This window comes from Aspergillus vadensis (assembly GCF_003184925.1).
Source record: "Aspergillus vadensis CBS 113365 unplaced genomic scaffold BO88scaffold_19, whole genome shotgun sequence".
Classification (NCBI taxonomy): domain Eukaryota; kingdom Fungi; phylum Ascomycota; class Eurotiomycetes; order Eurotiales; family Aspergillaceae; genus Aspergillus; species Aspergillus vadensis.
The window spans coordinates 19,515-46,958 of record NW_020292057.1 but is presented as its reverse complement, the minus strand read 5'-3'; the positions used below and the strand labels follow the sequence as shown (position 1 = coordinate 46,958).

Below are 27,444 nucleotides of genomic sequence, written 5' to 3'. Positions count from 1 at the left end.
GTAATGACTGGTTGTAGGTACAAATTGAGAGAAAAGTAATGAATTTGCTTAGTTCATTCCTGCTTCAATGCCACCTCATTTCATGCGATATGAGAAACCCCCAATAAATCTTGAAAGATGAAACGCTTCCCAGCAAGTTTCACTCCGTCTCGCTTCGAGTGCATGCCTTCCTGTTTAGGCAGGTGTCGTCTAGGGTGACTCTCATTCATCGCCAGTTCGGTGAATTTAGCAGACTTTGACCAGCGCACTCTTCTAATCTCCCTGTCCAAAACTACTCTACTCCCCCTTCTACCATTCAGACACTCCATCCACATCTACTTGACAAGATACTTGACGAGTTCAAGATGTCCACTCAAGCATTTATCACCAGGGTGCCCTGCACCTACAAGGAGTGCAGTGGTGTCTTTAAATCAGAAGGAGAGATGAAGAGGCACAAGGTGAACGAACACGACTATTGCAGCCGTTGCGACGAGGATTTCCAGGATGATGAGTATCTCCTGCTCCACAAGATCAAGAGTGACAAGCATATCGTGTGTGTAGTTTGTGGGATCGATTTCCGCAGCGAGGGTGGTAGAGACCTTCACACGCGCCAGGTAGGTATCCTTCATATTGACATTTGTTGACCCGTCACATCATTCCAAGCTAATTCTTTGATGTCTATACAGCAACACCGAACTCCGCAGACCCTGACCTGTTACGGCTGCGGGCAGAAATTCAGAATGGCAGGTGCTATGGTAAATCACGTCGAGAGCGGCGATTGCCCCAACATCCCCTTGTCTAGTCTGCTACAGGAACAGTCAAAGAGACTCCTCTTTCGAGAGGCACTTAAGACAGGTAACGAGGGTGAGAGCGCTGAACCCGATTGCCATGATGACAACGGCGGAGTCCATATTGACCAGGACCTTTTGGAGATGGACCCTGACGACGAGGCCACTCAATCTGTTGTGGGCGGGGTGAGCGGTCTATCTCTTGACGACGTCCCGGAACCGAAGAGCAAGTCGTCGATGGCTTCTCCGTCTTTGGTGAGCGAGACGAGAGAACAATCAGCATCGGCCGGAAAGATCGCGAGGCCAGCGAGCCCAAGCCCAGGCTCAAGCAACTCCTTCGGCATTGACCACTTTGACGCAGGACACACTCTCCGGGCGCTGGACCGGAACTGGGACCCTACCGTATACTTCAGTTCCTTCAACGGAAAGTTTATCTGCCCCTGTAAGGCTGAATTCTCCAGCATGAGAGACTTTGAGGAACATGTCGTAACGAAGACCAACCAGAACAGAGGCATTCAGTAAGCTGCTGCATGCTTGGATGACGGTTGACTATGGTCTGACTCACGACTTATTAGGTGCCCTGGATGTCTTCGCATCTTTCGATCGGCGGCTGCCCTGGTGGCTCATTGCGAGTCGGCCACAACTCGATGCAAGGTGAACCGGGGTCTACAATTCAGCCAAGTCATCAACGACATCAGCGGAGGACTGGTCAGGTCTGTTGGTCTGTTCGCGGATGGTAGCGTGGAGTACGGGCCCGGCACGATGGGTCCGAAGCAGGTGACATATGAGAAAGAGCAGCGTAGTTTGATGGACTAAGAAATCGCAAAATCGGACTTACAATATTCGCAAAGCATAGTTAGCGCGCGACAAGACTGCCATCTGATGATAGCTCAAAATGAAGTTTAATCTACAGCGCACTGAACAACCATCGAACAAGCAATCATTTTGTCTCAATTCATTTCTAGAACCAAGCGAAAACAGAGAAATAGTAGATGTGATAGAAACACCGGGTATAAGCGATCTCGCAAGGGCAAATCCAAAACCAACTAAACACCATCCATCGTCCACATCCATGGAATCATCGACCCAGGTCCGCATTTCATAGCTCGTGTCACAGATGGGCAGCACATGTCCGTTTCCTTATTCTTTTTTTCTTTTTTATCTTTTGTTCATCAAGATACGGAGACAGTAGTCGAACGTATGTATGAGAGGAAGGTGTTTGCTTAGCAGCACTCCTCGCAGCACTCGAAGCAGAGAAGACCAGCGCAACTAGACGATGATCACAATTAGCTCCACTGTCATGATGGGAATATAGGTGAAAGAGAGGAAAGAAAGGAAGGAAGGGATAAACATACACTCCGCAGCACACATCACCGGCACCACCACCACGCAGACCCATCTTCATTTCTTCCTGGGTGTTCTGTGGAGAAGAAATTATCATTAGTTTATTTATTCCATGTATTTGATATTTGTTGGAGAAAGGGATTTATCGTACAGGCTGCTGCGTAACGACGCGCTCGGTGGAAGGAGCCTCGGGGCTAGAAGGCTGCTGCATGGTCATGGTGTTGGCGTCCCAGGAGGGTTGTTGGGTAGAGGTGGATTCCTCCTTGGAAGACTTGAACCAGTTGAAGACCATTTTGATTGTAGAGTGGTGTAGTGTAGTAGATGGGTAGATAGGGATGGAAATAGAGTTGTAGATGAGTATCTAAGTAGATGATAGTAGGTAGTAGACAGTTGTAACAAAATGAATGAAAGCGAGGAGCAACAACCCGCTATTTATGTTTTAAAAAGCGATGATCGGATCCATCCGCCCATCCATCCCCAATACAATTTCTCTGGATCAGGGGTCCACGACCAGCCCGACCAGGCGATTCATTCCGTGTGGGTCAGGGTGTAAGTTAGTAAGTAAAGTAAGCGTCAGTGTATTAATGGTGTAATGATACGGGTGGGGAGGCTACTAGCGAAGAGAAGACAACAAAAACAGAAAAGAATAATCCGTATTTTTTGCATGCTTCATGCTGAGAAAGAGAAAGCGGGGAGGTTGGGTTGAATTCAGCCACTCACAGCCACGAGATGGTCCACGTCAACCTCCCGCTCAGCCCTGCCGGCTAGTAATTTCTTGGCACGGCCGACTTGTTTGTCATGGGATTCGCCGGATCAACCCATGATTTCTTGGCTGTCCGTCTTGTCTGGGAAGATGTTGTGTTGTGTTGTGCCGGGTTTGCCGTGGCTGGGTTGGCTGGGCTGTGTTGTGGTTGATGAAACTTGGATGCTTGTCTATAATTGGGAGGTGTTATAGACGCGCGGTTCATGCAGAGATCCAGGTGAGGAGGGAGGATGATGTCTGTGTCAGTCTTCTCTTTCTTTCTTTCTTTCTCTCTATGTTTCTCGGTGATTAACCAAGTATGATGCTTACTACTTACTTCGCTTACTATGAACTCTGTGATGAGCAATCTGATAGGTAAGTAAGTAGGTATCACCATGGTATCATCCAACATCAATAGTCCCGTAACTTTCATGTCTCCCGCAAACCTTGAATTCGCCCAAATACATAGTAGTATTGCGGATCGGCAACTAACCATACTGCTTTCGCTCCCATCGCCCGACTGAATTTTGGTCAGTCGAAACGCCGCCGCGTTGCTTCTTTGCTTTCTCCTCCTCAATCCGAATACGAGAGACAATCCCCATTACACAGGCATTACAATACAACAGGGCAGTTTCTCCAAGCTTTACCTAAGCTTTGCTTGGACGCTGGGCCAATGGGGCTGTGCCAATGCTGATCTATTCTTAGCACTATCGCCTAAATGGTCCTAGGCAACCTCATTCTCGTTTTTTTGCTGCGTACCGATTTCCACCTATCTTTCCCTGGTTACCGGACACTATTACCGAGTCAGATTGGCCCGGGATAAAGATACTGCGGCAGTGACAGTATGGAGCAGGGTCTGGTTTTGTTAGACCGTTGGGCCGACCGGTTGTTTTCCATGGTCCCTTGCATCGGATTGCGAATATTGTCTGTCTGTCTGTCTGTCCGTCTCTGTCCATCATTGTAAAACTCTGCAGGGTCTATTCGATACTATGTACGTATCCATTCCTTGTCATTGGTTGACTGTTCCTGGTTGAACCTGTGAGTGGCAGTGAGTGGTATCCTCATGGAGGAGTTAGCCGCCGTGACAGTGCTAGTCGTCAAAGTGGCTTATTGTTAGCTCCCTGGGATATGTGCCCATCCCATGCATCTAATCTAATAGATCACTCTAGGTGGAACATTGTGGCTGGGGCTGTGTATCAGGGTGCGACATGACGGCGCGGAGGGACTATTGATCAAAGCCACAATCCAGACAGGGACGGTCGCAGATTTGACATGGATGTCATACTATGTTGTACAGTAACCTAACATAGAATTACGAACAGTATTCCACTTTTCTACTCCCTAGCGTATGAGAACGGCGCTGCCTATCAATCAATTTCCACTGGTGACAGCTTGATTGGTGCGAGGAATAAGCCTCAGATGATCATCCTGCGTGGGTATATTGCCTGTAACTTCCTTTCTTGTTATCCACTCGTGGGTTTGCCGAGGTATTATTTACTGCGCTTCATTAACTTGGAGTGCATAAATAGAATGATGGCTTAGCTGTGGTGATGCTGGTGCCTGTCACAGTGATGGCACACCGCTCGCATCATAGTTCATAGATCGGCAGTGTGCAGTATTCTATTATGGAGATCTTTTCTTGTCGATGCAATGTTTTGAAGAGTAGGAGATAGCTGCCTAGACTATGCGGTCAACTGAGAGAGCATTGTTTTTTCATTGTGACGGTTGTGGATGGTATATGGTCGCGAAGGTTTCACGAGGAAGTAATGTGATGGTCTGAGACGTTATTAGCATCAGAACACCAAAGACGTCTCTGGAACCAAATTGATAAAAATGAAGTCCAAGGGTTAATTCTGTACCAATTCCGCCCGGGGCATAAGAGGACAGCGAATCCGCCTGTCAAAGTGCGACTGAGCTTCTAGAACAGAGCGGAATGGCTTGGCTGGAATGTCTAATAGACACTCAATGACGTCCCGTGATCTCAACCCATGAAGAAATCCATGCACAATGCCAACCACTCCACGGCGCCAGTATCCATAGCTATTTTCATATTACACTTGTTTATACTGCAAAGTATCTCCGCACAGCAGCAATCATGTAAATAATGATGAAACTCCGATAAATCCACCCCAACCCGATCGCAAATTGCAACCTACGCAAACAACCCCACATTACTGCGGGGCAGCAAAGCCCATTTCCATTCCCGTTGTCGCAATACCACCAGAACCTGAAGAAATATTCTCTCCCCTCTTTCACTCTCAACTCAACACACCATCACCATCACCAATCAATCAATCAAATATTCCAACAAACACATCCCAAAATGCCACCAACACCCATCCTAATCCTCGACGGCGGTCTCGGCACCTCCCTACAAGACCACTACAACATCACCTTCAGCAGCGACACCACCCCGCTCTGGTCCTCGCACCTAATGATCTCCGACCCTAAAACCCTCCTCTCCTGCCAACGCGACTTCACCACCACCGCCGCCGTCGACGTCCTCCTCACCGCCACCTACCAAGTCTCCCCGGAGGGTTTCCAGCGCACAAAAACCCCCTCGCACCCGTCGGGAATCCCCCGCGCCAGTATCGCCCCCTACCTGCGCACCGCGCTCGACGTCGCCGGACAAGCGGTGCAGGATACGACGGCCTCTGTGGCGCTGAGTTTGGGCCCCTATGGCGCGTGCATGATCCCCGGGCAGGAGTATAGCGGGAAGTATGATGGGGAGCATGATGATGAGGAGAAGTTGTGGAGGTGGCATACGGATCGGTTGGGGCTTTTTGATGATGAGGCGATGGAGGGGAAGGGGTTGCGGGAGAGGGTTAAGTATATTGCCATGGAGACGGTGCCGAGGATTGATGAGGTGAGGGCTGTGAGGAGGGCTGTGGGGTCTTCGAAGGGGTTTTGTGAGGGAGTGCCGTTTTGGGTGGCGTGTGTTTTCCCCATCGAGGATAAGGATACCTTGCCTGATGGGAGTACCGTTGATGAGGTGGTGGAGGCGATGTTGTTGCCGCTTGAGGGGGGTGCGACGCCGTGGGGCATTGGTATTAATTGTACGAAGCTTCATAAGTTGCCTAGGTTGGTTGGGTTGTTTGGCGATGCAGTGGAGAGGTTGCTGAAGGATGGGAGGATCCAGGAGAGGCCGGCGTTGGTGCTGTATCCCGATGGTACGCAGGGAGAGGTTTATAATACTGCTACGCAGACGTGGGAGAAGGTTCAGGATAAGAGTGGTGCAGCTGATTCGGTAAGTGATTCTTTGATTATTGGTTGTGATTTTGGATGGTATGTGCTGACTGATTTGACAGCGACCCTGGGAGGTGCAATTGTCACAGGTGGTCAATGATGCTGCCGCCACTGGCCAGTTCAGCTCCATCCTCGTGGGCGGTTGCTGCAAGGCTTCGTTCAATGATATCAAGAGGCTTCGCGAACAGCTCCGCCCGGAATAAATTAAACGTGTATAATATGTATATAGAAAAAGTATAAGACTTTTGTGACGGTTTGCAAATTGTTGAAATTGCATGAAAAACATAATGGGTATCTCCGCCGAAAGATGCACAAATGCACAGAAAAAGTTGAATTTGGAGCCAGTCCACACTTAGAAGAACCAGTCCACGAAGCGTCTCACACGGGTCTTGGGCCCGCCCTCTCGAATGACAATCTCGCCCTCCTGCAGCCGACCGGACCAGAGGTCGATGGTGGAGCTGCGCTGAAACTGCACCGCCAGTTAGCTACACCACTCGACACCAGATGAAGACGGGGCTGCTTACCTTCGTGCGGTTGAAAACCTTCCAGAGGATAATCGGCACGATAAAGATAGGAATGCCCACATACGAGGCGAAAAAGTCCGAAGTGGACCAGTTACCCTTGAGGAACACGGGGAAACCCGCCACCAGGGTGATGATTGTTGAGCCAATGAAACCCACCCACGCCGTGTATGGCTGGAAGGGCGACTTCCAGGGCAAAGTGTCCCGACTGACGCCCTGCGCTTTCATGGCGGAATGGAAGCGAATGTAACAGAAGGACAGTGTCGCCCACGCGATTAGTCCAGCAATGGTGCTCAGATTGAGAAGCCAGTCGAAAGCTTGCGCCGGACCGCCGGAGCCAAGACCTATAGCAACCGTTAATCGGGATCTGACGCAATGAAACCAAAATTACTTACTCAGGTATGCCAACGGGCCAAAAAGCCAGGAGGTGATGACGGCAACGTATGGCACGCCCATCTTGTTAACCCGGCCAAACACCTGCGGTAACTGGCGGTCGGTCGTCATGGCCACGATCATGCGCGATCCTACCCAGCAATAGGAATTGCCTGCAGACCAAGCCGATATAAGAATACAGGCGTTGACGATAGACGGCAGAGCGCTAATTCCGGCTTGCTTGATGGCAATGACCCAAGGAGAGCTGTTGGCATTGCCGGAACCAGAAACCAAATCTTTGTTTGTAGGGCTGACAATGAGTCCGATGAGGAGTGCACCGAGGATGTAGAAGAATGCAATACGGTATGTCACGCGACGGGCAGCTTTGGGGATGGAGTAGTGCGGGTCGACCGATTCGGCGGCAGTGATGACGACTGTTTCCACACCAACGAAACTGAAGGACGCGTTGACAAAGGCAGACAAGAATCCGAGGAAGTGCCCGGTCGGGCCAGTGATGCCGTTGTAGTTCGTCCAGGCTCCCGGATTGTGCCAGTAGCGGAATCCGATGGTTTGGTGATTGGGACCGCCACCAGAGGTGATGACGATAGCGACAAAAACCAATCCGACAAAGCACAAGACCTTAATAGCGCCTGCGATGACCTCACTTTCACCATAGAAGCGTACGCTCATCAGGTTGATAGCCAGAATCAGCACCAGCCCGACCGTAATGACCACCGCCGGTGTTATGTCTGTCCAATAACTAACAATGACCGCAGAAGCGGACACTTCTGAAGCAATCGCGATTGTATAACAATAACCGTAGGTAATAGCGAGGGAGAAGCCGACAGCCGGATCGATGAAACGAGTGGCCCAGTGAGGGAACGATCCCGCTGTGGGCAGCAAGGTAGCCAATTCCGCGATACTCTGCATCACACACCACAGCACAAATCCAATGACGATGTAGGCCAGCAGCAAGCCAGCGGGACCTGCATCTGCATATGCAGAACCTGTTCCCACGAACAGACCGGTTCCAATGCCACCACAGAACCCGATCATGCTGACCTGGTAGTTCTTCAGCCGCCGTTGAGTAGCACCACGGCCACCGACGTTGAGCTCCAGCTCACCCTTGAGCGGGGGAGCTTCATCGTCGTAGTTGACCACCTGAGGACCACCGTATCCGTACTGGCGGATCTTCTCGTCCTCCATGGTGACAGTGGTGGACTGGTGCATCTTGGCGGGTAAGATGCGAAGTTGTGGGAGTAATGACACACCGAGAAGAGAGGTTCACCCCAGAGTTCTTGTAGGCGACAACGACAGCTCGCCACACGGCCACGCGCGGAGAAAAATGTTTTATTCGCCGCTGGGTACCTGCATCGCGACATCGGGAACCACGTTCGCACCACTTGTTCGTGCTTCTCCACCCGTCTCGAGGCATTTCTTTGGTTGGACACGCGGCAACGAACCCCACTTGTACGGTGTGATTGAGACGCAGTTGGCGATGGCAATTAGTCACAGAATGCTGTGATATTGGCAGTGCCTCCGCACAGCTTGAGGGGAGGCAATTCCTGGGCATCTGGGGCTCTGGCAGACATGTCTTGGCTGTCCTGGGGAAGTGAAAGACATACTGAACTTTGAAGTTCTGAGCGGTAAACTTCCCCGACTCAATTGTCCCCTGTGTGGCGAACCGACAATTGACTTTGTGGATCGTTCTAAGTTTTTCTGGAACGATGGGAAGAACCTCAGTCCAGATCTGTGTGGGCACGTGATGCTACCGTCCACCGGATTGAGGAGTAGCCCTCGTCTGGTCTGTTTCAGGCCTAGTCTCCGCATAATTTAGCTTAGTCATATGTGTGACTGTCACAATGTCCTCCCTCTTTGATGATGATAAATAGATGCAGCTTTGTGTCATATCAGGCCAATCTCAAGACGGTCGACTCTCCAAGGCAGGTGGTCCATCCAACCTTAATCATGACGCAAAAGTTAGCGAGTGGAGAAAGAATTCGAGCCGCGAATATCGAATGATCTACCATCAATGGCTAGTAACCACTAAGGCAAAGACTCACCTCTAGCGTGAAATCTGCGAGCCCAGCCAGTGGATAGTTCCGAAATGGCATTGATTACACGACTTTGCGCGACAGTATAAGATGACAACTTGAGTTCGCTACACTTGCCGGAATATGGCAGACTAGAGATCCACAGTAGTTCAATCCTCAAGGGATTTCAGTGAAGTCCCAGCAGTGAATGCGCTATGCTTTACATACTCACAAAGCGTAGTATCATTTTTGGCACTCACAGAGCTACCCTGTAGAACTACTCACCAGGCCTGAGCCCGAGACTTCTTCTAGCATAGTATTGCTCCTCGAGATGATGTGGACGTAATCTAAGGTGATTGAAACCTCGAACCCTCTGACTCTCGCTAACCCGACGTAGTTGCAGAATAGTCTCAATTGAAAACGTCATGACAGGCTCCTCAAGCTCCTTTGCGGCTGGTGCTGCTTGGCTAAGCAGCCAGAAAGACACAGAAACGTCGGCGAACAGAGGTGACACCGAACCTGATACCTCCAGCGACAGCGACAAGGACATCTTTGTGCCGACTATCTTGAGAAACCAGCAACGCCAGAGTCAGGATCCGCATCACGGCAACGATCTCACCAGGGATATAAGCCTGTCTAACGCGTTCCAACGGTCCTCGGGGAACGGGGCAGTCCAAGGCGCGTCAACGACCTCCGGGCAGCAGAACCAGCACCAGCAATCTATCGATACTAATGTTGTGAGTTCCTGGGCCGTCGCCTTCGGGTCTTCAGTTCAAGTTCAGGAGGGCCACGTCCAGACGAATCAGATCGGAGACTGCCATTTTGACAAAGGTTGTGATACTTCCGTATCGACCCGGCCCCCTTATAAACCATTCGGCCAGAGAAGAGCGACTCGGCCTAACTCTATCAACTTTCGGAAATCTATCAGAGGCAGACCGGATAGCCATATTCGTACACATGATGCTGATGGGGATGTTATTATGAGGGATGCTTCTTGACACGCATATTAGTTTGCCTAGTAGCATAGTAGTGACGAAGGGCTCTACCTGATGAGAGTTAATACTTCTGGTACATGGAAGATTCCTTCAGTAGTGGATATTATAATGACACTTAACTAGCTAATCTGTGTTCCTGGGAAGTAACCGCAGTAGTAACCCCAGTATCATTGAACGATCTGGAATCCATACGATAAACTACTGCCCTCCTGCTTGTGAGACTAAAGCCTTCAGGACTTGCTGATGTGCCATGGTTGAGAGTGTGGGAGGAGTAACACTGTAGGAGAGATTGACAAGAGAAGAAGACACCTGTAAGAGTTTCCTACTGGTGAAGGAAGGAAATAAATATCCTGCCTCCGCTTATCTCGAGTATTCTGTCAGGATCTGATATCCATAATCAAGTGATGTTCAGCTTCTGAGCCAGGAAAACAGGCCAATGTTCCTACTCCCAAGATATAGAGGAACATGCAAATTCTACCATTGAAGACTGATTAATGTAGCTGCTGCTGTCAATCAATGGTTGCATTCAAGAGCTGTCCATAAATACTACGACTGATAAGGTAGGCGTCCAGCCCAACTACTTCGCAGTTCGGAGGTCAGCAGAATTGGATTTAATTCACTAATAGTCGGCCATCAGTTCATATACAACTAAAACTATACATCAATCCTCCGCTCCTTGAGATACTCATAATCCGGCATAGACTCCAAAACCGCCTCGTGCAACAGCTGCGCCGCCTCATCCCCAAACTCAGCCTTCCACTTCTCCACCTCCACAGCAACATCAATAGGCCCCGAGGGCGTCTTATCCTTCACAATCCCCGACGACGCATCCACCGTCGAGCGCATGACACAATTAATCTTGATCTGCATCTCATAATGCTCATTTTCCGTATCATGCATCCCCGGACCCGTCCCCTTGACTTTCTCCTCACTCCACTCATACTGCATCTTCTCAGGATCCAACCCCGTGAGCTCACAGAACCGCTTCACAGCAGCCGGATTATGAGTAACATCATCCGCATCGATCAACACAGGCTGAGCACCCTGTTGTTCCAAACACCAATCATACACCATGCGGGTCCACCGCAGCGTCGTATTCGTCTTCCACACACCCATAAACTCCTTATCGCCCATGCCTCCGAAGCCCTTGATCTTGGTCATGGCGCGATACATCGACGCCCATGCTAATGCCGGGTGCCGGATGATAAACGCTACTTGCCAGCTGCGGAGGTACTCATCCGGCAGGACGGTCTTGTTCGAGGACGAGAAGCTGTTTGGGCCGTAGCTGCTCTCAGATAAGCGCAGCTGGAACGTCTTGAACAGCTCCGGGTCTTCTGTCCCGGTCATCAGTTCGTACATCACCGCCGGGTTCATGAACCAGTATGCGTGTTCCTTGATGAACATGGCTTTGTCCTCCCTTTGGGCCCGTTCCGAGTACTCTTCCAGACTCGAGACGCAGCCATGGAATGATGCCTTGATTTCTTCTCTTTGGGCGTCGGTCCACTCGTTCAGTGGCTTGTCGGCGTACCCGCCGTGGATGGCGGGCGCGAAGGCCGGGAAGAAGAAGTAGCCGCCTTGTTCGTTGGTCAAGAACTTGGGCTGGTTGTGGATGTCCACAATTTTCAGAAGGAGGTGGGATGCTGAGCGTGGCACGCTGATGAGGAATACCCGACGGGGTGGTGTAGTGGCAGTCATAGTCATTGTGAGGGAAAGAAAGTATTGGAGCACGATTGATGATTTACAAACTGGATGGTGTCATCCACTTCAGACTGGGCCCCATTGAGGCTTAAATACTTTTCTTAAGATCCCTTCCTAGGCAGTAGACACATGGTCTGGAGCCGCATGCATCCCTATCTTGGAGAGCCTCCCTGTCCCTGTCAGTCCCTTTTTCGCCCCCAGGACCACTAATGCAGTAGTATAGTAGCGAAGTATACTAGCTCGGCCATATCCAGACTAATTATCTCCCACTACCTGCGTATAACCGACACGTCCAATCAAGTTTTATCCGTAAGCACTAACAACTAACCCCGAACGGTCATTGCCGTCTGACCGGGCACAGAGCCCAATATTGGTTTAATAAAGAAGCTCGGCCGTGCTAGTCCCCACTCTCAGCTGTCTAAGTACCCGCTGGATAGGAGGGGCCCCGGTTAGCCTCCCCATGAAGCGAATGGAGATAGTATCAATGTGTTGGCAGCGTTACATTCAGTCCATCCATTTCTCGGTTCTAGCTCATTGTCTGGACTCAAGTATTCTTGTTAGTTGAGTATTTCAGCCAGCCACAGCACTATGGGGTACACACCTGGTTCATTGATTGGTTGGGATTTCTTCCAGCCTTGTAGCACTGCTTTGCACTGCCTGGCAGCGGTCCTTGATCTCGCCTATTAGGGCAGGTAGATGATACGCTTCGATTCATGGATGAAGACAAGTGTGAAATACACATTTATCGATGCAAACAGATATGTTGTATTATTCCGTCATAATATATGAACTCCTTGCTATCTGCCAATACGCCGTCATTTGCGAAACCAAGACTAGTCATACAAGCTGCTATATCATACCCAAGATATCACTGTATCATTACCATGCACCCGCATCATTATCGAATCGAGACAGTTCTTTTTGTGCGTCCTCCACATCCTTCTTTGCCTTCATGCGCATATAGAAAATAGGACAATCCCTGGACGAACAGATGACTTCACAGTGCAAACTGCCCTGACACCGCTGGCATTGGGTCCAGAGTCGTCCGAACCGGACTTCCAGGTCTGATACCTTGGTCAGTGACTTGGTGTAGAGCTCGCCGAGGCGGGGACGACAGTAAGCGCACACAGCGCCCTCTGCTTCTTCCTTGCCGGATAAGGGCTTCTTGCATCCCAGGCAGGTTTGCGTCTTCTTGGCGAACTTCATCAGTCCGCCCATGGTTGGCGCAGCCACGGAGATGGCACGGGTATGTTCGCCGGTGAGGAGCTGGCTGGCTTTCTTTTCTCCGAGAATGGGTTCGAAAATACGGCCGAGTGGGTTGGCCAGTTGATTGTCGAGGTAGTATTTCGTGTCGATGGGGATGTTGTTCTCAAGGACGTAGATCGGATCCTCGGACCTTTCGTAGTTCTTGGACCCTCCGGCACCCTTGATAATGACATATGCCACGCGGTCGCCAAGCGTGGGTGCTGAACCCGCGTCACGCTTCCTCATGCGCTCCGCAAGTTCCACGTGTGCCTGCTTGGCCGTATATGCATCCTTGGACAAGGCCTTGGTGATCACGAGCTTGGACATATCGATCTTATTCTGCAAAAGGTCGGAAATGGTGTCCTTGACGTAGCTGCAATACAGTTAGCAACAAGCAAAGAGGCTTCCGCAAGTGATCTTACTCTTGTGCCCCGTCAATGTCCCGCTCAACCAGAATCTTTTGTAGGACCGTCTCGATAACATTCTGAACCAGCAGGCAGTTGTCGCGACGGACTGTCTCAATACCCTTCGTATCCATCTTGTCGTATTTGTTGGGGTTCGTCCAGTATAGTCCGGCGTACCGCTTCTTGTTGATCAGGAGATACGGGAAATAGACCTTTTCGAACTCCAATTTGATCGGCTTCAGGAACTTGGACGACACGTATTCGGACGCCTCTTGTCCAAGCTTCATAGCTTCCTCCAAGTTGTCAACGCCAAATTTGACCATGACCGAATCAGTATCACCATAGATGACCTTGGCATCATGAGAATAACCATTCGCAATTGTGTATCGGGCTTCCACCTCCTGCTTGGTCTTCTCGATCATCTGTCGTCCATAACTGGTTGTGCTACTCGCGATAGGCAAGCACGGCAGCTTTCCGACAGTTGCACCTGTGAGACCGTACACACTGTTTGCACTAATCTTCAGAGCAAGCTGTCGTCCGTTTAGAACAGCCTTCTTGAATGGGTCTGTCTCAGTTGCCAGCTCTTTCTTGGCACGTTTACGTGCAGACAACAATTCTTCCAGAATCTGTGACAACAGGCCTTTGCGAACTTTGGCGGTACAAAACATGTCGCCATTAGGGGTCACAATGTAGTCTTCATCCTTGACAAGCTTCAACCTTTCAACACTACTCTTATTCAACAGCGTTGTGTAGCAGAGATTATGGGCCTGGATGATGGACGGGTATAGGGACGCGAAATCGAGGGTTGCAATAGGCACACCGTAGTAGCCCCTGACGGGCTCGATAACAGTGGCACCTTCGTAGTCTTGTTCGTCGTTGGACTTCGTATTCGGAATGACGAGCTGCTGCTCCAAAGCCTTGCGGAACAGCTGACTGATGAATTTGACTTGCTGACCTCGTGACAGCAAAAAGTTGAAGGGAACACCCGTCACTCTTGCCATTTCCGTATAGTTAACCAAGCACATCAGCTTGTCCATCAGTCTCTGCGGCAGATATGCATCCTTCAAGCAGTAGACAGCTAAACGCCGTCTGGAATCGGGTGTTCCGTTGTATAGCTCAGTGATCATTGTGTGATGGACATCCTCCTTCTGTTCGCCCAAGAATTCATAAGACACCGAGTTCAGGGTATAACTTCGCAGGTGATAGTCTCGCTGTACCAACTGAAGCATATCGAGCTGGATTCGACCATTAGTGTTCGTTGACTTCGTGTCACGGTTACCCATCTGCTTGCTGGAGAAGTTGGTTTCCTTGCTTTGCGACTGCACGCCGTTCAATCTGGTCCAGTAGGGGAAGCCAGTGCATTTCAGATGCTTGGCACGATCCAACAGATACGGGAAATCGAAGTTGGCAATGTTGTAGCCGATGATGACATCCGGGTCCACCTTTTGCACGAACTCGCGCCAGGCCATGAGCATCTTCGCCTCGTCCTTGAATTCAAGGATTTGAGTGTTGACGATCAAACTGCATGTGTCCAAAACAAACACATTACGAATGAACGGTTTAGATTCTCCGTAACGGGTTACGACATTGGCGATCTGAATGACTGGGTCGTGATTCGGTTCAGGGAAGATACCCTTCCGTCCAGCGCACTCGATATCGAACGATAGAATGCGCAGCGGGGCCATCTTAGCCCACTCGCCGTTGGGTGGATGTGCAATCAGATCTCGGTAGTCGACACTGGCCTCAATCTGACAATTCGACACTTTCTCATGTTGTTGGAATAGGCGGTACTTCCCAGCCTTTGCTTCAACCCAAGACATGCCCGAGATATCCGTGTCGATCATGAATCTGAGAAGGTATTGGATGCTGTCGAACGTAAGGATTCCGCCATCAGAGTTGTTCCAGAGACCTTTATAGTTCAAGCTTTGGGCACCGCCCTGTTCTAACGCTGACCGGACTTTGCTGATGAATTTGGGATCCGTGACTGTGATCTTGAGGTAATAGCTTTTCTGGTTGCCTTGAAACCCGTAGATGTTCTCTCGCATCGTTATTTGTACGGACTGGATCGTAGGTTGGAACTGTCCGACTCTGCTCTCCAAGAAAGCTCGGTAGGGCTCGCAGTCGTCCTTGGTGAAGTTCACGGGCGCAGCAATGTAGAGATAATGTTGAAATCCGGTAACGTGGAGGAGGACCGATTGGCCGGCCTACACATGGTCATTAGAGCACGATAGGTAGTTAAGGGCGTACGCAGAGCCTACCTCAGTGACACCAAACAGTCGAACGGCAGTCTTGCCGCCCATAATTGTCCCCTCTTCCGCATCGATCTGTTGGAAACAGATATTCTCCGTAGACGGGTCAAATTCACCCAGTGGTGGTCGCTCCCATTGCTGGTCCTTCTCCGAATTGCTGTCCTTCAGCCCGTTGATATCCTGGGTCAGCTTCTCCAGAACCTCCGCCTCGAACTGACTCTTCTGGGGTTGGCTGGAGCCCGGAACTCGGCGCTGGCCATTTGTCGGGGGCTTCATAGCAGCGGCCGGGCCATTCTCTATCCTGCGCTTCTTGAGCGCACTGGGATCTGTTGCGACACCGCGAGGGTTATTTGATGCATCGCCCAGAACCCGCTTCTGGGGCATGGCGACGGCTTCAGGCATGATGAAGGGTCATAGAAAACTGAGCAGCCGCGTTTCTTTTTCTCCAATAATTAGAATGTGGGGATGTATACACAAAACGAAGTAGTTTGAACAATTGGGGGGTATTCTCTGGAAGAATGATGGCTGTCGCGGGAAACTGCGCTCCCCCGGAGTTGCTGCAAGGTCGTGTCTCGTTCGCGCCGGACGTGACGCCTTCACGCGTTGAGTGTCTCACGTGATTGGCTGCCGCGCATCGAGGTCGAGACTGCCGACTCTCCCACTGCTGTGGGGGGTCTTTAAACACCGCTTGTTATTATTTCCCGAATATTTAATTAGCGGATGGTAAACCAAAAATTCACCTTTGAATTGCCTTTATGTTCGAGCCATTATCTGCTCCATCCAGCGGACCTTTTTGCCCCCTCCCCTCGTGTCACTCAGTAGATGACGTCATGCAGATAAGCATAGACAGCTCGAAACCATCTATATAATGAAGATGTGCCATAATCAATTATGACTCGGTACTAGTATTTTAATATTGAATTGGAGGCCAAACACGGTTTATGTGCTCTGGGAGAATAGGCAGAGAGACTACCACAAAGGGGGTTCTACTATTGAAGTTCTTGCTGGTGGTGTTGAATATATATATATATATTGCTTCCACCAGGCACAGACTAGAGTACTACTAGACCTGTTTCCCCTTTACTAGAACATAACTTCAATACTAGTTAGTATTACTAGTACTATCCAGTAACTGCTAACCCAGATGGAAAAATAGTACATACAACTATCCAGAGTACTCCTTGATCATAACTGCTAGTAACCATGCCTTTGACAACGTCGGTCGAAGACCCTCGTCAGCCATAACACTGCCAGACATGGACCTTCAACAGAAATATACATTGGGAAAAGTCCCTTATAGGACCCTGTGCAAATACCTTCAATCCTGCAGACGATGGTGGATACCAAATAATGCTTTGACGACTGACAACTAGCTTACAACATCCTCACTGCATCTCTGGCAGTGTAACCAGATTACGCAGATTATGTTGTCTGCTACAGAGTTATATAGTGAGATATCCCCATCGAGAAGGATTGATGTATTGACTAAATAATAAGATAAATAAGACACTAGCTAAGGAATTTCTGGCTAGAGCTTGATCATGTACAAAGAAGAAGAATGTCTGAAATGTACACAAGAGTTACTGCCTCACAGACCGTTAGGCTATATGTGTTGAGAACGGGAATCGTTCCAGCTCGATTGATTTTCAGCTTGTCAGCTCAGAAGCGAAGCCATTGGTCCCTCTAGTAGCCACGGCCGTGACCCTTGTGGTGGTGCTTGTTCGAAGCCTGGACAGGAGCACCAAGACCCTGGGGGGCGGGGGCATCAGAGGGAGCTCCAGTGGGAGCAAGGTCGTTGGTGACCGTTCTCCAAGACCAGGAGGGCTGGCTGGGGACAGCAGAAGCGCCGGGGCCAGCCTCAGAGTAGGCGGGAACATAGGGCGCATCGTCAGAGTCGGCACGCTTGGCGACAGCAGAGGTGGCGGCCGCGCCAACAGTGCTGGAGGATCCAGATCCGTTGCTGAGCTTACCAATACCGGCGTTGGCCTTGACGTAGGAAGCAACCTTGCTAGCAGCCATGACGGTGACGTCGGACTCACCAGAGGGCCAGCTGCTGATCACAGAGCTGTCACTGCCGGAGAGAGTACCCGAGCTGATCAAAGTGTTGGGGACGCAAGTGCGTCCGAGGGTGCTGGTGCAAGTGGAGACATCGCTAGAGTTCACGGCGAAAACGGCGCCGGGGTTGCTGTCGGCCAAGAGAGGAGTGTCGACCTGGACCATCACATTACCCTCGATCAGAGCACGGGTGTTCTTGCCAACATCAAAGGCATGGCCGGTGTTGTTGAACCAGTAGTTGTTGTACGCGTGCCAGAAGCTGTTGAACTCGAGCTTGGGGGAACGGCCCGAAGTGTGGTGGATGTAGTTGTTGGCGAAGGTGATCTTGTCGTTGTGGCCGTATCCGAGACTAGATAGTGTTAGAAAGCTGTAACAATGGCAGATCACTTGGGAAGACATGGGACTTACACTGTCCAGTAGTGGTGGCCGTCGCAAGTGGCAGACCAGCTGGTCTCACCATCAAATTCGCTGTTCGAGATAGTCACGCTGTGACCTGCGCACCGTCAGATTCGAATCCAAATATTATGCATCTGATAATGAAAAACCTACTGGCTTCGTATCCGGCAACGAACATCTGACGACCGATGAGGTTGATCTTGACGTGGTCAATCCAGACGTTGTTGGTGCCGTCGAGGGTGATAGCGTCACCACCCCAGATGAACTCGGGGTTGAGCTCGGTGATGTGGATGTTCTGGATGATGATGTTGCTGACACCGTTCACCAGGCGCAGACCCTTTCCACGCAGGACACCAGAGCTACCAACGCCAACAATGGACTTGTTGGAGGCGACTTCCAGGCCCTCGATACCGGCGTTGTCGTACGTGCAGGTCAGGGTAGGGTAGCTACCGCACCAGTCGGAGCCATTCTGCTTGACGGCATTCTGGCCAGAGCTGCCGCAGGTGTTCGAGGCGGGCTTGCAGCACTCGCAGTTGGTGCACTTGCCCTCGCTGCCGAGGAAGTTGAACTCCTTGTCGATAAGGATGACGCGGGGGGTACTGTCAGACAACCAGGTCTTCAGCTGGCTGATGTCACTAGGCGCAGCAGGAGTGGCATCACCACCACCAGTTGTGCCGCTAGCGAAACCGAAGGGGGAGCCAGTGACACCCTGCGCTGCCTGGACCGAAGCCCCAAGCAAGGCAGTTGCCGTCAGGAGATGACGAAGGAGAGTCATTGCAACGAGCCTCAGAAATCGAGGTTATGGATATGAAAGGAATGACTGAACCAGCAGTTCTAAGAAAACGAATGTAAAGAATGTGAATCTGCGAAGTAGTTTGGTGATGGAAGCTGGATCAAAGCTGAGTCGAGAGGTAGTTTAATAGTTGGAGGCTCGAAGAACCTGCCATCGAGGGTTTGGGCTTGGCTGCCATGTGTGCACGGCAAGTTGGCGCGAACGTGGAAACAGCCATGTCAATCATGGCGGAGTGTGTCGCAGATTGATCATGGATCGCATGGTGAAACTCCCGGACGGGACAAATCCGCAGTCATCTTTCTGGATGCTTTTCTCCCGCCCGCCGATCGTGCAACGGTTTGAGCCCTTGTCCCGCGAGTCAAGACTGTTAAGTCTAACCCGGTACTTTATGACCCGCGCACAGTCTCCAGCTCGTCTGAGACACTGACGATCCTCAGTTCAATCCTTCCCCGAGGGAATCATGATTGGCACATTCCGTGGCAGTGGGAAGATAATCTAGTGATCGTCAGGATGAGAGGATCCACTGTGCCAGGCCTCAATACCCACACTTAATTGACCCCAGCAGATCGTCATGAACTCCTATTCAAGCTTATCCAGATTACTACTGGCTCAATACGCCATAATATACGGCTCTATATTTCGAATGTGCCGCGTGCTGCGGGGAGCGAAGCGCGCCCCATTTCTTCTGCATCGGCCAGATTAAACAACGCGGGATGACGAGTACAATATCCACATTCCGATTCTGGGCCCTACTCAAAGAAGACAGTGCCTGAATCGCGGTGATCAATCAGGCCATACTGCTAAACAAACCGGCTTCTGGAATCAGACGTCACAACCAGCTCTAAGGGGCGAAATAAGCTTGTCGGTCGGAAAGTGATATTAACCTCTGCTCCACCGAGAAGAATACCCAGTAGTCTCCGTCCACTCTTCATATCCAACCCGCACTTCATATTAAGTCGTGGAAGTTGATGGCGCGAGGGCATAGGTTGGGGTATCATCTGTGCAATGGTATTGGCGAGAGAGCGATAGTTGGTGCTCCAGATTACTGAGCCGTGTCTCACCCAACATACTTGCCGCCACTGCTTGATGTCGTGAGAATGGGACCAATTTGACTCCAAGAGCTGCTCGTCAGAAAGAGGTAGGGAAGCCAATATCCAAGGCCCAGTCTAGGTGAACGCGAACACTATGCCGAGGAAACCAACACCCTGATGATCGGTCAATTTATTTGCTGACGGATGTATGAGTCGCAATTGTCCGTCATAGCTAGACTTGCAGTCAATGGTCGGATGCCTTGTTATGCTCGTTATCATTGGCGGAAAAATACGGGCAAAGATGGATGCACCATGGCAGCACCGCATCCGGTAACACTGGTCCGGCATCGACGATAGACGCTTCGCATATTGCCAAACGGTGCGAGCGCGGGACAGAAAGGATGTAGCTAATTGATATGGCCGGATGATCAGAACAATTCGCTCGACGACATAACAATCACTCAATTGAGCTAGATACGAAGCGGGAATATCATGGGTAAAGCTCAGAGTACATTCATTGATGTTGTAGATACCCGAGGTGTCCTGAATTTGAACCTACTAAGGCGTCGCTGGCTTTCTAACCTCATGGGTGTGCGATTTTCCCTCAGCACGCAATGTCAATATTGCGACTATCTCGGATGACTATGGTACCATGAGGTGCATACTAACCATTAGCACTCTTCCTAGCCGATTTATATTGCCGTTGTATTTCCGTGGACTCCTACGGCAGCTGCAGTGGTAACTGTGGTCTTGAAACCTTCGCATCTTCTAAGCAAGCGTATCAGGCCAGCATATTAGAGGCTTCAGAGCGAAAGGCTGCAAAGAACTGAGGATTCGCTGGCTGTCAGCCTCAACCTTGGGGGTAAGGTGTGCCACATGCAAGGGTCTGCCACCAACTTCAGAACATAGTGCAGGGCTAGGGACCCTGTGGCCAGGCCAAGATCTTATGACCATCCCCCAAGGTACTCTGTCATTCAGATAGAATATAATGATAACTCTTCCACGCATGAAGTAGAGGTAATATGTATCTCAAACACCATGTCTTCGTTCGATCCAACAAATGTAAACTTAGACACTGCCAGCGTGGAGGACATCTACTGCTACTTGCAGTTGTCCGAAAATGACTACAACGGGCATCTAGGGGCACGCATATCCGCGATATTTGTGATCCTAATAACATCATCAGCGTCTACACTTTTTCCCGTGGTATGCAAAAGAATACCACGTTGGAATATCCCCTACCCTGTCTACCTCTTCGCTCGATACTTCGGTACGGGGGTTATTGTCGCCACCGCATTCATCCACCTCTTGGATCCAGCGTATGAAAGTATCGGCAGCACAACCTGTGTGGGCGTATCAAATCATTGGGCGGAGTATCCATGGTGTCCTGCCATTGTCCTCGCATCTGTTATGGTGGTATTTTTGATGGACCTTGCCTCCGAGGTATACGTTGAACGCGTATATGGCGTGGAAAAAGAGCATGACGCGACCGACCGATTCCTAGCCCAAGCAAACTTGATCCAGAGCGACGATGAGAGTACAGTCAACGAAGATGTCGGGGGTTCCAAGCAGCCTGGGGTTCAGGATGACATTTGCTCCGTTGAATCCGAGCGCTCATTCCGCAAAGATATCGCTGCCTTTCTTATTCTGGAGTTCGGCATTATCTTCCATTCGGTAATAATCGGACTGAACTTAGGCGTGACTGGTGACGAGTTCACCACTCTATACCCCGTGTTGGTCTTCCATCAAGCGTTTGAGGGCCTGGGGATCGGCGCCCGAATGTCTGCCCTGCGCTTTGGCCGGCATTGGTGGCTACCGTGGGTTCTCTGCATGGCGTACGGCCTCACCACGCCCATTTCGATCGCCATCGGAATCAGGCTGCGAACGACGTATAACTCGGGATCCAAGACAGCGAACATTGTCCAAGGAGTATTGGATGCTATCTCAGCCGGGATTCTGATCTACAGCGGATTAGTGGAATTGTTGGCTCGGGATTTCCTGTTCGACCCCGACCGGACTAAGCGGCGGTCGCATCTGCTGGGAATGATCTTCTGCGTATTGCTGGGAGCCGGCATCATGGCACTTATTGGGAAGTGGGCATGAGAGGGAAGGGAGAGTAGAATAGTTAGCAAGTACTACTTGAAGGTTGTGAGTTGCTGAGGGGGAAAGAGATGGGGAAACCAGGATTGTTTAGTTAAACATAAATTACTACGTAATATTAATATGACATTGTTACACAGTTCCACCCACGATCGGTTTTTGCATTACCCGCATCACTTTTTGCGATAGGCCCCCAAATCGACAATCTTCTCCGTAGTCAGCGGTGGCTTTGCCTGCATGAACAGAGGCAGCAGCCCTGTGCGGTCGGTATGAAGGGCTCAGTCCTCTCCGTCATCATCACCGCTCTTCATCTACACCATTTCATCATGTTGGTTGGGCTGACCATGGAGAACTCCCGACCAGCCTCATTATTTACATTATTTACTCTACCCTGAACAACACAACACTACTTCAAACTATCCTTCTACCCAAACTACCGCCACCAACACCGTCGCTTCCTGCTCCTTGCCGTCATGGGTAAGCCGAAACTGACACCGGAGCCCTTCGACCTGGTCGAACTTCTTCAACAAACTTACGATGACTCCCGCATAATCGTCTTCGTTTGCCTCATATCTTGGATCGTTGGCCGCCTCGACTTGGGATTAACATGGTTGTTCTTCGTCCTGGCGGTATGTCGAACTTATGCGGTCGTTAACCTGACCCGAGTTCAGCGCATCCTTCGCGATGAATGCAAGCGATACCACGCACATAAAATCCTCTCCCGCGGGGAATCTGTGGAATGGGTAAATGGTGTTCTGCAACGATTCTGGCACATGTACCAGACTCAGATATGCGACCATATTGTGCGCTACGTGAACAACGGGTTGGCGCGCCGGGCCATTACTGAGAACGGAACAACTCCGCAGAAAGTAGTGATTCAATCTTTGGCTTTGATCGACCTTCCCCTTCGATTTACTCGAGTGCTTGTGCATCAGAAACCCTCGTCGCCAAATCTGATCGTTGAGGGCCAATTTCAAGTGAACCTGGCACCGCATCCCACTCATCACCACCTTATCGAGACCTCAGGACACCCTCTCATTGATCTTACGATTGTTCATGATAAGAATTCAGGAGATTCTCACCACCGAAGTCATGACCTGGCGGTGCAGGTACGGCAGTTCAAGAGCACGGGATCCCTGAAGATGGAATTAGACCTGGAGGGTGACCATCCAGCTCTGCTACAGCCGCAGGTAGACCTTCAAGAGCACCCAAACATGGACTGCACCATCAAGTCGATCAGCCAGCATCACTTTCCGCTTCATTTTGCACATCATGTGGACTGGAGACGGGTGGTGGAACTACAGTTGCGGGAGGGGTTGGGCTGGGCATTTCACCGACCGCTGGCGCTGCCTTTCACTCTTGGGGAGCGGTGGCTATTTCGGGTAATGACGTGGTGGTGGCATGCTGTGAACTAGTTGCACTGGCCCAACATTTGGGGCGCAGGGATGAGACGCAATAATTGTGCAGGTCATAAATAGAGTCGTCTGGAGAAGAATCCCTGATTGGGTCGCTTGCCTCCCCCGGGGTGGGTGGATTTCCTCCGTAGGGCTGAGCTGGGCGGCCAATCCGAGACCGCCAAATGGTGTTGCCTTGTGTATTGCAAATACCACAGTACCGTCTTGGTCACGCTCGGGCAATCCCATCCCTTACTTCATCATCCATCAAAGGGGTCTTTGAGATGTCTCTCCAAAGAATTTTCCAGCAACCCCCTCAGCCACTTTTTCAAATCATTGGATGTCTTGTTCTATTTTTGACGGTGCCATGGTTTAATTTCCAGCGGTTTGATCTGGCCTGCCATACTCTGCCTGGCTGGGTAAATCCTCATCCGCGCAGTGTCCCTGAACCGGATTTCCAGATTTTCTGGGCCAGCAATGGTGGGGCTTGGATACCAACTTTGACTGTGCAACCGTGCACGTGAAACAATCTGATTGTTTTCTCAGCTGCATGACCGTTAAGGAGACCACCCTATAGTATACCAGGTATATCGCACCTGTCATGGGGTAGACACCCTGTACTAGTGCTTACCAGCGCTACCCCGCACATGAAGCTTCCGGCTTACGGGATTTGGTGTTCAGGACAAGTCAAGAATGAGATTAGAGACTTGCCATGGTGCCCGATTTGGTTTGATTTTGTGGCACTGATTTGAAATCAATTGAACATACATGAGACACAGTGGGCTGTTTGATCTGCATGGTTGTTTAAGCAGTGTGTGCGGGTTATTGTGCTTTATATTTAGATTCAGCCCGGTCAGGTGATCTCGATGGTGTTTCTTTCGTACTTCTCTCTCTATCCCTCAATCTTTCCCATCGTTGTGGGGCAAAAGAAACCATTGACATCATCAATAGTTTGAACAATCACCCATTGATTGAGCTGTCACTCGCTGGTCATTGTGTTGTATTATGTCCTCTTCCGATTATCTAACATGTTGTCGCCTGACTTTGTTCATAGCCCAGCCTTGGTAGAGCGTATCATTCATATCAACCCTTCTAACACAGCTTTAGTATTGAACCTGCTATTGATTTAATAGCGATAAAATCAGATTTCTATGAGATTTCGACAGCGTATCTCCACAAATGCAGCATGCTTTCGGACTTGGACGGATCGCCGATGGCCCGTGGATCTGGCGTGCATATTTCTTAACCTCAATGCGGATTGATTTTAAATGACTTAGACATATAATCCATACACTCCAAGTGACGCTCAACTATAACAACGACGCTTTGCAACTTGGCGCCTCCTTCAGTGAGGCTCTTGAACGCGGTGATAAGGGTTGTTGGGGGCTGAAACTTGCGCCTCTGACACGGTGCCATGATTGGCCCAGTATCCTAGCCAGACGCTAGCCTCGTCTTCCCTCGTACTTACTTATTGGCGTGATCGCTCCGTTCTCATAATTATGCCACGTCATAACTTCGCACGATTTACGGCCGTCCGATTAGTTCGTTCACAATGCCTGGAGAGCTGATTGTGCGAAATGAAAGTAGACAGCGACGACGCAGAAATACTGGGAAGAGATCTAAAACGAGTTGTCGAACCTGCCGGTTAGTACTTAGTATTGTGGTGTCGCTCCTTGGATAATCCACGTCTGACCTTCAGCTTAGGGTACGGCACATTAAATGCGACGAGGCACCGGGGTCGTGTAGGAATTGTACTTCTACGGGCCGAGCCTGCGATGGATACGACCTGCACCGATTCCCCATCAAGCGGGCATTATGTCTCCCGACCGTAGTAATGGGCGCTGAATGGACCATGACATCCGATGAAAAACGGGGGTTTTCGTACTTCCAATACCGCCTTGTCCCCGACCTTGTTGGCTTTTTTGACTCCTGGCTCTGGCAGAAGCTGGTCCTGCAGATGTGTCATTCGGATCCAGCGGTAAGCCATGCTGTTAACATGGTAAGCGCAATCCATCAAGATGCTGAGGAAAGAGGCATGCGACTAGCTGGGGAGGATTTGCAGAATCCAAAACACCGATTTGCACTTGAGCAGGCTGTCCGATCTTTCGCACATTTGCAAAAGCGCCGGGCCTCTCCCGACCCACAGCTGCGCGAGGTCGTGCTGGTGTGCTGCCTTCTTTTCGTCATGGCAGAGCTGCTGTTGGGAGAATTCGAAAGAGCCTTTGTACACCTACGTAGTGGCACACGAATTCTCGAGGAGTCGCTACGCCTTGGGATACCTGTTATTCCTTGTCTTTCTGAAACATTCCGCGTCTTAAATTCCCAGTCGTCACATGTCAGAGATCTTGGATCAAAATCATGCATTCAAAGCGAGGAGGAGAGTGAAAGTGATATTGGATTGCTAGAAGAATTTGATAATCTGAAAGTAGCGCGACAATGCTTTCAGCGAGTCATGTATAGCGTGGTCCCGTTCATTGCCACGGTTTGGAGACTTCCACAGAGAGAGATACTAGCGAATTACGAACCCCTATGGACCAAGCGAACGAGGCTGTTAACCTCGCTGAAGCACCTTGCAGAGCAGTTTGAGCTGTTTTACCAACGAAAATATGCCACTCTTAACGCGAAAGAGCAAATAGGTGCGGATATCGTGCGGCTCCAACTGGTTGGGAAGATAATCGTACTGAAAACGTGCCTGCTTGACGTGTATGACCACAAATTGCTCACTCTGGAATACAGCAATCTATTATTAGGATACGAGAAATTCATGGACAAGTTTCCCCGCCGCCCCACTATCACACTGGATTACGGACTGAGCTTTGGGCTATTCGCTGTGGCATCGAAATGTCCAGACCTTGGCATCCGCCTTCGAGCCGTTGATGCCTTGCGCAGGTGGCCGCATTACGAGGGCATGATGAACACCAACGCTGGGGCTGGAATCGCGGTGGAGGCGATCAAATTGGAGTTGCACAAGAGGCAGCAGGATGATCTTGCGGAGCGCATGTCTTCAATGGATCAAGATCCCGACGTAAGCTTTTGGAAAATGATCAGGAGCACGCAGAATGGGACTCAGTGGTCGGCTATACGTGACGTAGAGCTGCGACTGAAGGAGACTCGACGGTTGTGAGATTACCAGAGCGGTTAGAGTGGTCGGGTGATGCCACATTTTCACTTAGTATCTAGCGGATCTTCATGATGAACTTCTCATGTTCTGATATCACAGTATATAGGTCATGGTAGTATAGTCTAGCAGGCGAATATACAAAATGAAAGCACGCCGTCCAATACGTGGGTTGTTTCAAACACAGCAGATCAAATCCGCATGGCATCCACGGTAATACCTGGATAACGAATCACACCGCGGAAAAGAAACCTCCCCCTGTCTTAGAGCGTCTTCTTGATAAAGTTCTCAACCTGCTCATCCAAGTACTGAGGCCCGATGAAGTAGTCCACCTTGTCGCCATTCTTATAGGCAACGGTAGCCGGAATAGCAGTGAATCCCCATTCCTCGGCCAGCTCGGGATGATCATCGGTGCTGACCCAGGCCATGTACACGGAAGGGTATTTGGCACCGATTCTATGAATTCCAGTCATTATCAAGCAATCACAAAAATACGTATCAAAACAAGACGATGTAATGCCTCATTCGAGACTGCAAAAGGAAAGTTAAGCCAATCCAAGCAATTTTCATACCTCTCGAAGTTGCTCTTCGTTAATCTGCCGACATCACTCCAAATAGCTGTGAACATCAAGACAAATGACTGGTTATTGGCGATGGCACTGTTAATTTCTTGCTTGCTGGATGAAGTGTTAGAAATCTTGTGCTTGTTGGTTGTTCTCCGTCCTGCGATTTATTTCTTCTCTCGGGTTGGATTTCCGAGATGGATGGGACGTGTGCTCACCTGTTGAGCTGGTCCATTTCAGCCATCTTTTCTTCTAGTTGATGCTAAGGCTTACTAGATTGATTGATTGGTTCGGCTTGGATAGAAGAGTGTAGTAGGTGTAATGTTGATGGGTAATCTGGTGTGTCTGGTTCACGAGAGTGAGACGGGGGGAAGTGGC

General features: G+C 50.3%; 13 protein-coding genes across 13 annotated transcripts; 6 read left to right on the top strand and 7 right to left on the bottom strand.

The window, feature by feature from the left end:
* Nucleotides 1-81: 81 nt before the first annotated feature.
* BO88DRAFT_489495 (putative C2H2 finger domain protein) lies at nt 82-1,583 on the top strand (the record flags this gene model as incomplete). Its single annotated transcript, XM_025712709.1, has 3 exons — nt 82-593; nt 666-1,285; nt 1,343-1,583. The coding sequence occupies exons 1-3, from the start codon at nt 345-347 to the stop codon at nt 1,581-1,583; spliced, it is 1,110 nt and encodes a 369-aa protein (XP_025560538.1). The 5' UTR covers nt 82-344.
* BO88DRAFT_85913 (uncharacterized protein) lies at nt 1,584-2,574 on the bottom strand. Its single transcript, XM_025713202.1, has 2 exons — nt 2,263-2,574; nt 1,584-2,187 (listed from the first exon to the last, which is right to left on the bottom strand). The coding sequence occupies exons 1-2, from the start codon at nt 2,401-2,403 to the stop codon at nt 1,879-1,881; spliced, it is 450 nt and encodes a 149-aa protein (XP_025560537.1). The 5' UTR covers nt 2,404-2,574; the 3' UTR covers nt 1,584-1,878.
* A 2,324-nt stretch (nt 2,575-4,898) lies between these two features.
* Nucleotides 4,899-6,349, top strand: BO88DRAFT_406416 (homocysteine S-methyltransferase family protein). Its single transcript, XM_025707143.1, has 2 exons — nt 4,899-6,100; nt 6,162-6,349. Exons 1-2 carry the CDS (start codon nt 5,177-5,179, stop codon nt 6,300-6,302), a joined length of 1,065 nt encoding a protein of 354 aa, XP_025560536.1. The 5' UTR covers nt 4,899-5,176; the 3' UTR covers nt 6,303-6,349.
* Nucleotides 6,192-8,682, bottom strand: BO88DRAFT_406415 (putative amino acid permease). The gene is made up of 3 exons (XM_025707142.1): nt 7,016-8,682; nt 6,624-6,964; nt 6,192-6,568 (listed from the first exon to the last, which is right to left on the bottom strand). The coding sequence occupies exons 1-3, from the start codon at nt 8,220-8,222 to the stop codon at nt 6,452-6,454; spliced, it is 1,665 nt and encodes a 554-aa protein (XP_025560535.1). The 5' UTR covers nt 8,223-8,682; the 3' UTR covers nt 6,192-6,451.
* Nucleotides 8,683-9,450: 768 nt separating this feature from the next.
* Nucleotides 9,451-10,023, top strand: BO88DRAFT_466855 (uncharacterized protein; the record flags this gene model as incomplete). Its single annotated transcript, XM_025711489.1, has 1 exon — nt 9,451-10,023. The coding sequence occupies one exon, from the start codon at nt 9,451-9,453 to the stop codon at nt 10,021-10,023; it is 573 nt and encodes a 190-aa protein (XP_025560534.1).
* Nucleotides 10,024-10,674: 651 nt separating this feature from the next.
* BO88DRAFT_345542 (uncharacterized protein) lies at nt 10,675-11,715 on the bottom strand (the record flags this gene model as incomplete). Its single annotated transcript, XM_025703298.1, has 1 exon — nt 10,675-11,715. The coding sequence occupies one exon, from the start codon at nt 11,713-11,715 to the stop codon at nt 10,675-10,677; it is 1,041 nt and encodes a 346-aa protein (XP_025560533.1).
* Nucleotides 11,716-12,471: 756 nt separating this feature from the next.
* Nucleotides 12,472-16,159, bottom strand: BO88DRAFT_392204 (DNA-directed DNA polymerase delta POL3). The gene is made up of 3 exons (XM_025705047.1): nt 15,626-16,159; nt 13,386-15,571; nt 12,472-13,336 (listed from the first exon to the last, which is right to left on the bottom strand). The coding sequence occupies exons 1-3, from the start codon at nt 16,016-16,018 to the stop codon at nt 12,598-12,600; spliced, it is 3,318 nt and encodes a 1,105-aa protein (XP_025560532.1). The 5' UTR covers nt 16,019-16,159; the 3' UTR covers nt 12,472-12,597.
* A 924-nt stretch (nt 16,160-17,083) lies between these two features.
* BO88DRAFT_392199 (putative pectin lyase F) lies at nt 17,084-18,842 on the bottom strand (the record flags this gene model as incomplete). Its single annotated transcript, XM_025705046.1, has 3 exons — nt 17,084-18,020; nt 18,080-18,164; nt 18,221-18,842. The coding sequence occupies 3 exons, from the start codon at nt 18,840-18,842 to the stop codon at nt 17,300-17,302; spliced, it is 1,428 nt and encodes a 475-aa protein (XP_025560531.1). The 3' UTR covers nt 17,084-17,299.
* Nucleotides 18,843-19,108: 266 nt separating this feature from the next.
* BO88DRAFT_427348 (uncharacterized protein) lies at nt 19,109-19,792 on the bottom strand (the record flags this gene model as incomplete). The annotated part of the gene is made up of 4 exons (XM_025709003.1): nt 19,109-19,167; nt 19,196-19,275; nt 19,332-19,394; nt 19,671-19,792. 4 exons carry the CDS (start codon nt 19,790-19,792, stop codon nt 19,109-19,111), a joined length of 324 nt encoding a protein of 107 aa, XP_025560530.1.
* A 792-nt stretch (nt 19,793-20,584) lies between these two features.
* On the top strand, nt 20,585-22,117 carry BO88DRAFT_85800 (high affinity zinc ion transporter). The gene has a single exon (XM_025713201.1). It carries the CDS (start codon nt 20,930-20,932, stop codon nt 21,992-21,994), a length of 1,065 nt encoding a protein of 354 aa, XP_025560529.1. The 5' UTR covers nt 20,585-20,929; the 3' UTR covers nt 21,995-22,117.
* A 20-nt stretch (nt 22,118-22,137) lies between these two features.
* Nucleotides 22,138-23,488, top strand: BO88DRAFT_85743 (uncharacterized protein). Its single transcript, XM_025713200.1, has one exon. The coding sequence runs from the start codon at nt 22,465-22,467 to the stop codon at nt 23,404-23,406; it is 942 nt and encodes a 313-aa protein (XP_025560528.1). The 5' UTR covers nt 22,138-22,464; the 3' UTR covers nt 23,407-23,488.
* A 1,449-nt stretch (nt 23,489-24,937) lies between these two features.
* BO88DRAFT_427345 (Zn(II)2Cys6 transcription factor) lies at nt 24,938-26,509 on the top strand (the record flags this gene model as incomplete). The annotated part of the gene is made up of 2 exons (XM_025709002.1): nt 24,938-25,029; nt 25,090-26,509. The coding sequence occupies 2 exons, from the start codon at nt 24,938-24,940 to the stop codon at nt 26,507-26,509; spliced, it is 1,512 nt and encodes a 503-aa protein (XP_025560527.1).
* A 257-nt stretch (nt 26,510-26,766) lies between these two features.
* Nucleotides 26,767-27,310, bottom strand: BO88DRAFT_455650 (thioredoxin family protein; the record flags this gene model as incomplete). Its single annotated transcript, XM_025710883.1, has 3 exons — nt 26,767-26,959; nt 27,076-27,180; nt 27,285-27,310. 3 exons carry the CDS (start codon nt 27,308-27,310, stop codon nt 26,767-26,769), a joined length of 324 nt encoding a protein of 107 aa, XP_025560526.1.
* Between the last annotated feature and the right edge of the window lie 134 nt (nt 27,311-27,444).

Bases quoted from the DNA above. Each gene is read 5' to 3' on its own strand.
- BO88DRAFT_85913 (XM_025713202.1), bottom strand. From the start codon at position 2,403: ATGGTCTTCAACTGGTTCAAGTCTTCCAAGGAGGAATCCACCTCTACC. The intron at 2,188-2,262 runs GTACGATAAATC...TCTTCTCCACAG, and splicing joins GCGTCGTTACGCAGCAGCCT to AACACCCAGGAAGAAATGAA.
- BO88DRAFT_406416 (XM_025707143.1), top strand. From the start codon at position 5,177: ATGCCACCAACACCCATCCTAATCCTCGACGGCGGTCTCGGCACCTCC. The intron at 6,101-6,161 runs GTAAGTGATTCT...CTGATTTGACAG, and splicing joins AGAGTGGTGCAGCTGATTCG to CGACCCTGGGAGGTGCAATT.
- BO88DRAFT_406415 (XM_025707142.1), bottom strand. From the start codon at position 8,222: ATGCACCAGTCCACCACTGTCACCATGGAGGACGAGAAGATCCGCCAG. The intron at 6,965-7,015 runs GTAAGTAATTTT...CGGTTGCTATAG, and splicing joins TGGCCCGTTGGCATACCTGA to GTCTTGGCTCCGGCGGTCCG. The intron at 6,569-6,623 runs GTAAGCAGCCCC...CTGGCGGTGCAG, and splicing joins AGGTTTTCAACCGCACGAAG to TTTCAGCGCAGCTCCACCAT.
- BO88DRAFT_392204 (XM_025705047.1), bottom strand. From the start codon at position 16,018: ATGCCTGAAGCCGTCGCCATGCCCCAGAAGCGGGTTCTGGGCGATGCA. The intron at 15,572-15,625 runs GTAGGCTCTGCG...GACCATGTGTAG, and splicing joins GACTGTTTGGTGTCACTGAG to GCCGGCCAATCGGTCCTCCT. The intron at 13,337-13,385 runs GTAAGATCACTT...ACTGTATTGCAG, and splicing joins GACATTGACGGGGCACAAGA to CTACGTCAAGGACACCATTT.
- BO88DRAFT_85800 (XM_025713201.1), top strand. From the start codon at position 20,930: ATGTCTTCGTTCGATCCAACAAATGTAAACTTAGACACTGCCAGCGTG.
- BO88DRAFT_85743 (XM_025713200.1), top strand. From the start codon at position 22,465: ATGGGTAAGCCGAAACTGACACCGGAGCCCTTCGACCTGGTCGAACTT.